Genomic DNA, 12,500 nt, shown 5'->3' with positions numbered 1-12,500 from the left:
GGTCTGCAGGTAAAGGTGAAACTAAAGGCAGAAGTCATGATGTAGGGGCTGAACCAAGAAGAGTAGACAAACTAGGAAACAAAGAGAAAAAAAATATTCCTACTAACACTGACAAAATCCAAATCAACTTACCTTCATCTAGTAGGTTAAAACAGGAAATTGATGACTTAGAATACGACAGTGATTTCGAGGTGAGTGACGTAGAAGGTGTAAGTATATCTGCCTCATCTCTAACATCCACATCCATACCTGATGATCTTGTAACACCTGGTGAAGAAGAATTTTAGGAGGTATGTAATAACAGAGAATCAAAACATCAGAAACTATTATTGGATCATAATAAGAAGCCTTTCATAACTTCTTTCTTAAAGCAATGGCTACAATCTGTTTCTTGAATTGCTATGTGCTGCATTCTTGAAAGACATTATTTTTCCTTTCTTTTCTTTTCTTTTCTTTTTTTTCGAGATGCAAAGTTAAAATTCCCTTTTGCAATGTGTCTTTAGATATTAAATTAAACCTGTGTGTAGATGTATGTATGTACTTATGTGTAAATGTATGTGTGTGCATGTATGTTTACATTTACATATATATATATATATATATATATATATATATATATATATATATATATATATATATATATATGACACACACACACACACACACACACACACACACACACACACACACACACACACACACACACACACACACACACACACACACACACACACACACACACACAAAAGCACACGCACACAAAAGCACACGCACATGCACCACCACCTTTAAACACACACATAAGCACACACACACCCCCACCCCCATCCCACCCACCCACACTCACACACACTCCCCTCTCCACACACACACACACACACACACACACACACACACACACACACACACACACACACACACACACACACACACACACACACACACACACATATTTAGCACACTTGTGTGATAAACACTAGTCATTGTAGTGTTGCACAAACATTATATAGAATTAGGCAAATGGATGACCCAAGGTAAAGGTATTTTGCTTACACTGATTATATTAGAGATCAGTTTATTTGAATATGCCAAATATCTCTCCATCTCTGTAAGGATATAATAAGGTGAAAATATTCTCAGTACTATTCAAGTGATTACACCATGATGTAGGGGTATAATCAATTAGTCAATTAATCAGTGGGGCTAATAATGATGACTGAACACTGACACATCCACCCTGCTTTACCAGCCACAAGTGTCCCTCTTGCCAAAACCCCATCTCTACTTCTTCTTGCAATTTGCTCAGTTAACTTACTGTCATGAAAAAATTTGGCTGAGGGCTGGGGTGACTGGAATGACAAGTTATAGGATATTGTTGCCAAGTGGTGTGTGACGAAGATGTTTCATTGTCAGTGCACAAAGGTTTTGGAGACAGCTTGACTGAGTGGTCCTTCTCAGGAAGGGGATAGCAAGGGAAAGGGACTCTTGTTTTATTTCCACAGTATACAGTGGTGGAATGTACCATCCATAAGCCATGCCTAGGAGAGTGCAAGCTACATGGAGGTCATACTGTCCATGTACAGGAAGCTATTTCCTCCTGCTGTAACCAGCAGTGCAGGGAGTGTTACAGAAAATTTAATTATATGAGAATAAAAAAAAAAAAATCACAAATACCACAATGTTGCTTATCACTACTGTTAATGTAAACTACTTAGAGACATTTTATGGATTCTGCTCAACAGAAAAATGGCATTACAGCAAAAATGCTTCTGTAGAAAAAGGGCTAATAGCATTGCAAAGAGGAGGCAAGGAGTTTTATTATTGGGCCAGATTTACTAGCCACACACGAGTCACCACTCAAGTATGCCTGGATTTTGGTCCAGATCCAATGCAGCCTGGTCATTCTGCACAGGTACTGGAATTTTGAAATACCTTCATCAAATGAATTTATGACTCCTGCTGCAAGACCAGTCCATCTACTGAGTGACTTCTTGGTCTGACATCCCAGGGTCATGAACTATACTACCAAGATATGTAGAGTTCTATGTCACTTCAATGTCCTCACTACAAGGGTGAGTTAACTGAATAGGTTCTAGTAGACCCCCAAAGTTCTGGATCTTGTTATCAGTCTACGAGACCCATAGACAGGACTTTACCCCACTCCGTCAAGAGCTGCCAGTAGGGTCTCCAAAATCACAGATAAGTTTGCAGCATCATCAGCTAAGTCAAGGTGACCTTAATATTGGCCAATGTTACTCAGCACACTTTGGATGCAGTGCAGTGTTGAAAAGTGTCCTGTACAACCCAACTCTACTCCTGAATTCACAGGAAAGAAGCTAGACATGCCTCCCACCATACTTTACAGCATTTTGAGTACAAGTATATAGCTTTGCTATAAATACAATAATCTTTGTCAGAATTTCTCTTAAGTCAGAATTTCTCAAATTGATTCACAATTCACTGAGTCAAATGGTTCTCAAGATCAAGGTAGACTGCAAGCAGCACATGGCCAGACTGGCAGTCTCATCCTACAGTACACAGGGGTGTGGCCCATTATGTATTTACTAAGAGTGAATTTTGATTCCTCTGGTACTTCTGTAGATGGTCTTTAAACATCTCAGATGGAAGAGAGAGATCATCTTGATTAGTATGCTAATGCCTTGATGGTTGCTATCCCCTTCCAGAGAAGGATGACCATGCTCCTCAGCAATACCAGTCTGCCAAATGGCAGTCGGGATGCCATGCACTCCAAGAGCCACGAGTTCACCACCAGTTCAACAGGGATGCCACTGGTTTACTACCTTTCAGCTTGGAAATTGCCTCCCCAACTCCTCATTGTTGGGTGGATCTGACACTAGCATCACTACACATGTGTATGCTGTTTGTGACTCTGTCAGAAACAGCTACTCAAAAAATTTAGCCCTATGCTCTCACACTCCAATGTGAAGTGATATGACTTGTCCATCTACTGTTTTGAGCAAGGTGTAGTAATCTGTGGGGAGAGGTCTGAGTTCAGCTAATTTACTAAGAAATGGCTTTTACCTTCCTCAGCAAGATTCCTGATATGCTATTACACCTTAGGGCAGTCAGTGAATAAACAGGGGTTTGGAAATGGCTCCAAATAGTAGCAACAACTGATCTCATATCACAGAACTCTGTATTCTGGTAAACACTACAATTCAGGAGGATCTCCAGTGAATGCTGACAAGAATGTGGTCAGTTTCTTTGGCTGAATAACCTACAGTGCTGTATCAAGTCGTGATTCAAGTACAAGCACTGATACCAGGGGCCAAAAATCTTCTGTCAATGGGACCTTGCAAAGTCCCATAGAAGGAGACTGTTTTCACAATCGGTGTCAGCTCCTGAGTTATTGGACCAACAAATGTCTTGTAGTCAGCTCAATCACAAATGGATACCATACTGATGTCACCCAGTACAACATGAATATCTCATTGCAGATAGGTATCTGCCATGGAAGTGGGTTTAGCATAGAACATATCTTTCACAACAAGTGCCAGTAGCAGTAAACACAGCAGTAGGAGACATGAAGTCAAATGAGTGCTTCAGTCTAAGTACCATATGCTCATTGGCTGGAGTTCCCTCTACTGCTGAAAGCTCAAGTCAGCTGGAGATGGCTATGGCTACACTCTGGAAATGGTGACTATTGCTTTGGGCCAATCAGTAACAATTGAAACTACTCTCACAAATCAGCTGTTTCAGTTTCCATGACAGTAGTGGCAGTCATCCTGATGTAAAAAGTGGATATTCCATGCCTCTGTGTGGATGGCCTGTCTGAGATTAAACCTTAAGCAGTCACAAAGGGTTAGTACCACATTTGCCATCCTCCTGGGCATTGCCCCAAATAATGGTGAACAATAGGCCATAGGACCCAGTATTCATATGCAGGGTTCCTGAATGATCACTCTGCATGCTTCATGCTGGGTTGGTGCCCAACAGGACTGGTTTCCCCTGCTCCCTATCCAGTGCTTGATGATTGCCCTCCATGTGGAACCCACAGAATGCCTTACTTGCCAGGTGAGAAGGAATTTTGTTATCACCGCAGCTTCTTCAGTTATGTGGTTCCATGCCATAGGTCTCTCAAGAAAGCAGACTGGCAAGTACTGCCTCCCCAAATTCCAAAGACACCTATTGTCCCTTAGGATATGAACAACGACGCTTATTTTAACTATAACCAAAAAATTTATGAGCTAGTCATGGCATTGCTTTTGCAGTTAGCTAGAAAGCTTCAGGAGTTTTAAGTAAAAAATATATGAAATATTGGCATTGCCATACTATCATTATATGAGAAAGCTAATGAAAAAATCACTATTACTTGTTAGAAATACTCTAAATACAAATAATGGCTTTATTATCAAATGACACATTTCTCCTTTGTTGTTATCCAGCGTTGCCTTTTTCAAAGAGAAGGAAAATATGTGCCTCTATTCACTGCCTTTTCACTACAAATGAGCTAATTTTCTAGTCAGAGAGATAGTACTTTTGGAATAAAGAGAACTCTTCTTTGTTATACATTTATATCATTGTATATTGATGTGTGTATTGCATATATATAAAATCAAATTGTAAGAGAAAGATAAATTAGTAAATTAATAAAAATAATAAATTGTTTACTTTTTTAACCTATGTAATTAAAACTTTAACTCTATTCACACAGGAACTGACCACATCTCACACCAGGATACTGTCTTCATGTCAAGTGCAGTCAAACCTGCTTTAAGTTGTGCACTTGTTTGGCCCTGGCTACAAATCTTTATTTTTGGCAAATAATTTTAACTTAGGTGAATCCACTTTATACATTACAGAAGGCCCTGCTACTCTGCTGGAATTACATTGCTCTTTAGAAATTCACAAGCAGAAGGTATGCCTACACCTATGCCTTCCATCTTATTTTCTGCCACAGCTGCTTGCAAATCTTAACATATAAAATTACCATAGGCATTCTGAACTCTAGGCAAGATTGCAAACAAAGACTGATAGCTCAGTGATGGTAATTTCAAATATGAAAGAAATTTAATGTCCCTAGAGTAGACTTGAGTGCATGGGGTTGGTGTACAGCATAGGCCTAAAAAAAAAATTTAACCCACATTAATACAGCAAATTGTATTAGAGTATTTTCAGTTATTAAATATTCTTAAATTATTATTTTCCCAGTAGAGCTTACAAACTGCAAAGTTGCAAAGAAGGTAGCCATACAATATTTTGTATTCAATGATTTATGGTGTATGTTTTTTAAATAATAATCACAAGTGATGAAAAAACTCAAAATAACTGTCATAATATGTTGCAATATAGGTCTTTTTTCTAAAATTTAAAAAATGAAAACTATATCATAAAAAAATGTTAGTATTCATACATAAATTGTAAGGTACACTTGTGGAAAGGCGTTTCTGTATCCCATCTGGTAAACTAATCCACATAGTGGCAACACCTTCATAGTAACAGTAATCATAGTAAATAAATAAAAATATAAAATTTACAAATGAATAATGCTTGGTGTATATGATTGGTGAAGTTTCAAATTCCATCCACATTATCAGGCAGCAATTGGCCAGTTGAAAAATACGAACCTCAGGTCTAAAAGTAAATGAAAAAGAGCATATAATACTCACCTGTTATACCAAATATTAAAATCATAATAACAAATAATCAACTCTGCATGGAGAGAGAGAAAAGAGGAAGAAAAAAAATAGAGAGAAAAAAAAATACAGAAAAAAGAGAGAGAAAAGAAAGAATAAGAGTGAGAAAAAAGAGAGAAAGGGAAAAAAATAGAGAGAGAGAAAAAGAGAGAGTGAGAGAATGTTATTCTAGCAGAGAAAACACAGAAATAATTTTCCACACCTGTACCAACAGGAGCTCTTTAAGGAGAAAATGTGCTTTGATTGTTATTTTCTCTCCGACAGCTGCTCTTTGCACTATAGTGAAGGAATAAAACTAATATTTCTGAACCATCTTATCTTTATTGAAAGTTCTCGGAATAATTTCATGAGTATCTAATATCACATTTCCATACAGACTAAATATTAACTCAAAAAATTAATTTTCCATCTCTCATTAACACTGACTTTAAAGATCTTTCTTTCACATTTTTCACACATATATACTTACTAATATCTTATATATTATACCTATCATCATAACTCTATTTCTTCTTCTTTGGTAACTTCATAAGAGGCCTATCAGTTTGGAAGATAACATTACAAGTAGAACAGAGTGGAACAGCCTTACAGTACACAGAGAGGCAATTTGAGCACACATTGCCCATGTCTACAAGAGTTCTGTGACAGAAGCATGCAGCACGGTAATCAACACAATCTGGAGGGGGAGCATTCAGTCTCTTTCTGACGGAGATGTCTGGCTGATACATTAGTATCAGTGACTGTAAGAGCTGTGACACCTGAAATGGTAGAGTAACTTTAATTCAGCATTTATCATTATCTTTATAGGAGAGGAAACCTTAAACTTTACATACAAGTTAATGCCATTATAACAAAATAAAAGAAAATTGTATACAACATCAAAATACAGATTAGTGGACTCAGATATATTTTGAAGTTAGAAAAATTGTAAATCTTACATCTTGGATTGAATGGTAGTAACCTCCACTGATATCTGCTCCCTGCTGTAACAGACCACAATCTCCACCAATAACACAGACATCTATTGCAGTGTTTATCTTCTGAGCAGTCAAATATGTGTTGATATAATTCAGGTACTGGCTCCCTGTGTCAGCTGTTGGGAAAAAAAAAATATATATATATATACATACAATATTCAGCCAACTCTGAATAAAGAAAGAAAGAAAAAAAAAATAATAATCCACCTTAAATGTAACTCTTGAAAGTTAGTACATTCAGTTTTCATATTCTACATCTTATTTATTAAAGGGAGAGGACTTCATATCATGATGCAGATATGGATGCTAAAAAAAACATAATTACATTTAAAAAAATATATAATTCTATATATTTATATCTATTTATCCACACACACACAAAAAAAAAACAAAAACATGTATGACAAATATTAAATCTCCTACCTACAGAAAAGAAAAAGCTAATCTTTCAGATTACAATATAAAATCATGCAATTATTAGACTTATATATATAGACTTATAAATGAATAAATATCTATATCTATATCTATATCTATATCTATATCTATATCTATATATATGTATATATATATGTATATATATATGTATATATATATATATATATATATATATATATATATATAAAATCATGCAATCATTAGACTTACATGAAATCTTAATAACTAAGATTCTTGCATGGATTTTGTTGACTATTTGGTCCTCTCTCTCGTGACGTTTTATGTACAGTAATCCTCGGCCAATGGCCCCAGAGATAAGAGATTCTGTCTGCTCCACCTTGGCATCATGATACATCATGATTCTCAGCTCTTCCATAATGCTTTCATCAACATGACTGAGAAGTTCCAGTCGACCATCTTTCTGTCTGTCTACCTATAATAATAAGCTTTCATTAAAGAACTTTAAAAGAATTATAAATCACTAATCTCTTCATAACCACTTCTCATTCAAGAATTCTGACGAAATTAAAAATACAAAGAAATTCAACATAACCCAAGTCTATCACTAACCTTCTCTCCGTTTTTCTGTGGATACAGGAAACGTGTTTCAAGGTGATTCGCAGCAATGACGGCAAGTCTGTTTTTTACACTAGTAGCCAAGTGGAAATTGGCAAAGGACACACATGAGCTTAGGTAGCTCTGAACCATTCCCTCGTGGAGAGCCAGCTGCGGATGCACATCTACAACCATTACCAACAAACACCCTTCTCCCGCCATGATGCCGAGCTGAAAGCAGAATAGACAAATTAGCAACAACAACAAAAAAAAAATCTATCAATTGCATATGACACTCGAATTCTTTTGAGGTGCTGGTTTGTAGATGCTATTTTTTAAAGTTAACAGCTCTTTCCTATTTCTATTACTGGGAAACGTAAGGGTAAAGAGAGAGGGAGAGGAAAAGGAAAATGGAGATAGGAGTCGAGAGGGAGAAGAATAAGGGTGAAAGAGGGTGAGAGGAAGGGAGAAGTACCTCTTATTTTTATGTGGCATTTGCTCTATTTTACAACTTTCATTTACAACTACGAAATCCCACTAAAAGGGAAAAAAAAAATCGTTTCCCAAATGGTGGCATTCACACACCTGTTTCAGGAGAAGTTACTCAGTTAATTGTGAAATTTAACCTTAATTTAACTTCTTCTTTCTTCTTTCATTGGGTCTTACGCTATTTATGTCTATATTCCCTTAATTTAACTTGAATTAAACTTTCCGGCACGTGTTGATTGTTTGTTTTGGTTCCGAACTGCCAAAAGTCGCTACGACGGTGATCTTGCTTGTCTATAATGGATTCACGTTTTGGCGTTACTTTTAAATTATAATAGGTATTATATCTGTAAACTTTAGTTGGTATTTAATTTGCTATTATATTTGGTATTGTATCAGGTATTATATTTGGAATTATATTAGGTATTATATCAGGTATTATATTTGGCATAATATTAGGTATTATATTAGGCATTATATTTGGTATTATACTAGGTATGACAGTTGGAATTATATTAGGTTTTGTATCTGGTATTACAATAGGCATCATATTTGGTTGCATACAGATGTATATAGGTATTATACAGGTATGGATGTATATGAATGAATAAATGATGGATGTAACATACCTCAATAAACAATCACTTGTGCATATTCATGTATACATACATATGTATATATAATATTATACCTATGTGCATTCTCTCTCTCTCTCTCTCTCTCTCTCTCTCTCTCTCTCTCTCTCTCTCGCACACACACACACACACACACACACACACACACACACACACACACACACACACACACACACACACACACACACACACTCACACACACACACACACACACACGCGCGCGCTCATATGTGTGTATATGTGTGTGTGTGTGTGTGTGTGTGTGTGTGTGTGTGTATGTGTGTGTGTGTGTGTGTCTATGTGTGTGTATATGTATGTATGTATGTTAAAGTTATTATGTGTATAAATTGTTAAACTCTTGATGATTTATATCGTACATGTTTGCCACATTCATAATTTCAGGGGATGAGTAAGGGGGGGAAGGGGTTCAGAGAGAAAAGGGGATAGTGGCGGGAGCGAAGAAGGGGGGAGGGAGTAGATGTGGGGCTTAGAGTGGGAGGAGATGATTGGATTTAAGGAAAATTTGGGAATAAGAGGGAGTGGCAGATCGGGAGAGGGAAAGGAAAATGGAGATAGGAGTCGAGAGGGAGAAGGATAAGGGTGAAAGAGGAAGAGAGGAAGGTAGAAGTACCTCTTATTTTTTCGTGGAATTCCCTGCTTTATTTTCATGTCAAATGAGCGTGTTAAAGTCCCTTAACTATGATGTAAATGGAAGTGATAATACTTAAACAATAAGGAATCACAAACACATTGTAATGAAATAGTTAGACATCCATTTTATGTACATCTATTGGTTACACGACTATCCGAGGTGGGAGGTAAAAAAAGGGATTTAGGAGGAGAAGAATTATATATCTAAATATTGAAAAATTATATCATACAAGCATGTTAATATTCACTGAACGATATAAATGATTATGCCTGTTGAAAGCTACTTAATAGATGAGATTATTTATCACTTACTGAAAAATATTCTGCCACGTTAAAACATCTGATGTTATTAGTGACGTATTCAAAATATAGCGGGGTGAGGCTTGGAGGAGGACCTCCTAGGTAAGGAAGTTTTCTTTTTCATAAAGCGATGTGGATTCATATAATTGTGCTAGACATAAAAGATCGTATAACATTATGATAAGGTATTGTGGCGAAAAGGATAAATATGAATCAACAGTTAGGATAAATGGACATGGAGGGATGAAGAAGAGAAGGAAAAGGAAATGAGGAGAAAAGACCATGCAAAATTAGTTGAGGCGAGAGTTGAGTGGGGTTGATCCCTGGCGTTGGGGCTCGGTCTATGTCACTTTACCCCCCCCCCCCCCCCGATAAAAACGAACAAGGGACTAGGGGGGGGGGGCGATTAAATGAAAGACATCCATATTACGATTCTGCTTGTGTTGCGTCTACATAAATTTCCCGAAACTCCCCATTCCCTTATCCCCTTCCCTCCCTCTCCCATCCCCCCTTCTTTCTCTGAATCCTCTCTCCCTTTCCACTTACCCATCCCTTTTTCCTCTTTATGTCTCCTCCGCTTCCATTTTTCCCTTTCCCATTTCCATAAATATTATTGACATGGTTATGATTATCATTACAACTTATCATTATCGCCAAAATCATCATTACTATTAACAACATTGTTATCATTACCATTATCATAATTATTGTTATTATTAATACTATTATTTTATTTTTCATCATTACCATTGCAATCATCATTATATCATCATCATCATTAATATCTTCATTAATCATTATCATATTTTTTGTATTATTAGTATCACCATCCTCATCATTATCATTATTACCATTATCATTATTATCCACTATTATCATTTGTATTATGATAATACACTCCTGTCATTTACTGGTCTTAATCATTACCTTTGTCATCCACGTTATCATACGTAGTTATTATCATTTTGCATTTTCAGTTATTATTACTGCATAATACCGTAAGCTTAATAGTTATGCAGTAAACTTTTTTACTTATGCTGTGGAATTCAAAGAAGATAAACTAGAAACAAAAGAAAACTAGAATTAGATGACCTATATATGAGGCGATTTTTTGTTATAATCATTTTTTCATGTTCATCGTTTCAGTTTCTTTGGCAATTATTTTTTTTTTTTATGGTATTCACGACAGCGTTTTCTGTTATGATGACATTTTATTTTGATATTGCTGGAATTCTGGGAACCATACTCACCAGCTATTATCTTCATTTGTTGCTTTTTCGATTTACCTCTCTTCGTCCGTTCCTCTTTTTTGGGGGTGTTTATTTTGTCCCTTCTATGACAGTCTATTTTCTCTCTGCATTTATCTCTGTTATTCACTCCCCCGCCATCTTCTCTCCAATCACTTCTTTTCCATTCCCCTCATTCGATGTTTCTCTTTTCCCCGCAGTCTGTCTCTAAATATTGAATAGCCCGAGTTACTTTCCCACGAGATCTCCCGGGATCCTGCATACGCACGTGTTTTATCATCACTTCGCTTCAGTGCATCATTAGCGCTTGTCTAGTTATTCTCTTCATCATTGATTTCCGCTTCCTGCTTTTTTTCTCTTGCAAACACACATTTTTAACTACACGCTTAAAATAAATTTATTCGATGTTACAAATTCTTCTTGAGTGACTACAATTCATCAAGAAGTGTATTTAGCGAGTCTACACTACCCACCCTCTGGTTATCCAGTGTATACCTCTCTACTCTACAAAAGTAGCTGGAAAGCTGTTATCTGGCACCATAGCATGGTCAGGTAATGAGAAGAGGAAAGCACTGATAAACTGGTTATCAGTTCTCCTCCCTCGTAGGCTCCCCTCCCCTGACTCCTGTCTACCCCCGCCCCCACCACGACGCGCAACGTCAAGTGAAATACAAGACCAGAGGGCCTCACCTGCGCCAGGTCAGTACACGGCGCGATGTCAACCTGAGTGCGCTGTGGTTCGGGAGAGTGTGTGTGAGCGGAACAGAGGGAGAGAAAGACAGACCGTGAAGACACCCACATCATGGAGGAGCCTCAACCAGCCCCTGAGGCCGCAGAGGACTTGACTTCTCCCCCCTCAGGCCTCCACAAAGCTCTTCGGGCGATCTACTTTACCTTCGACATCATCAGCAAGGCCCTCCAATGGACCAACGACCACATGGGCAACTTTAACGTTTACCTCTTTATCAAGTATTTCTTGGCCTCCATTGTGTTCTACTTCGTGGCCTGTGCAAGCTTCGGCTGGGTGACGTTGGGCATCATCTACCTCGTTATCTCCCACGAACGACGAAGCAAGCGGGACCTTCGAGCAGCTCTCGCCCAAGCTGATGACTCCACGCTCCAGAACATTTTCGCTGCGTCGATGCACGAGATGCCTGCTTGGGTGAGTTGTCTTGCCTTGTGAGTGAGTGGGGAAAATAGGAAGGCAGAGATATGGATAGCCCGAGTGGTATATATGTGTATCACAGACACAACACACGCACGCACGCACGCACGCACACACACACACACACACACACACACACACACACACACACACACACACACACACACACACACGCACACACACACACACATATATATATATATATATACACATTCTCTCTCTCTCTCTCTCTCTCTCTCTCTCTATCCATCTATCTATCTATCTATCTATCTATCTTTATATATATATAAACACACATAAACACGTACACACGCACATATGTGTATATATGTATGTATATATATATATATATATATATGTATATATATATATATATATATATAGAGAGA

General features: G+C 37.5%; 3 protein-coding genes across 3 annotated transcripts in view; 1 reads left to right on the top strand and 2 right to left on the bottom strand.

Moving 5' to 3' along the window:
* Nucleotides 1-188, bottom strand: part of LOC125036060 (putative RNA polymerase II subunit B1 CTD phosphatase RPAP2) — a 24,333-nt gene extending 24,145 nt beyond the window's left edge. The window contains exon 1 of the mRNA XM_047628448.1: nucleotides 133-188. The gene's annotated coding sequence lies outside the window, so the exon portion shown is untranslated. The remainder of the gene's footprint in view (nucleotides 1-132) is intronic.
* Nucleotides 1-558, top strand: part of LOC125036059 (centrosomal protein of 78 kDa-like) — an 11,647-nt gene extending 11,089 nt beyond the window's left edge. The window contains exon 10 of the mRNA XM_047628444.1: nucleotides 1-558. This exon is cut by the window's left edge and continues 1,232 nt beyond it. Within this exon, the coding sequence (XP_047484400.1) occupies nucleotides 1-287 (287 nt within the window). The 3' untranslated portion in view covers nucleotides 288-558.
* Nucleotides 559-5,958: 5,400 nt separating this feature from the next.
* On the bottom strand, nucleotides 5,959-8,403 carry LOC125036070 (general transcription factor IIH subunit 3-like). The gene is made up of 5 exons (XM_047628463.1): nucleotides 8,213-8,403; nucleotides 7,643-7,858; nucleotides 7,283-7,505; nucleotides 6,596-6,750; nucleotides 5,959-6,415 (listed from the first exon to the last, which is right to left on the bottom strand). The coding sequence occupies exons 2-5, from the start codon at nucleotides 7,847-7,849 to the stop codon at nucleotides 6,161-6,163; spliced, it is 840 nt and encodes a 279-aa protein (XP_047484419.1). The 5' UTR covers nucleotides 7,850-7,858; nucleotides 8,213-8,403; the 3' UTR covers nucleotides 5,959-6,160.
* Nucleotides 8,404-12,500: the final 4,097 nt, after the last annotated feature.

Source organism: Penaeus chinensis, chromosome 20 (genome assembly GCF_019202785.1).
Source record: "Penaeus chinensis breed Huanghai No. 1 chromosome 20, ASM1920278v2, whole genome shotgun sequence".
Lineage (NCBI taxonomy): Eukaryota > Metazoa > Arthropoda > Malacostraca > Decapoda > Penaeidae > Penaeus > Penaeus chinensis.
This window is presented reverse-complemented; position numbering and strand designations above follow the sequence as displayed.

Excerpts from the sequence above, each read along its gene's own strand:
- LOC125036070 (XM_047628463.1), bottom strand. The coding sequence starts at position 7,849 with ATGGCGGGAGAAGGGTGTTTGTTGGTAATGGTTGTAGATGTGCATCCG. Across the intron at positions 6,751-7,282 it reads CTTAGTTATTAAGATTTCAT|CTGACACAGGGAGCCAGTAC; the intron begins GTAAGTCTAATG and ends TTTTCCCAACAG. Across the intron at positions 6,416-6,595 it reads ACTACCATTCAATCCAAGAT|GTGTCACAGCTCTTACAGTC; the intron begins GTAAGATTTACA and ends CTACCATTTCAG.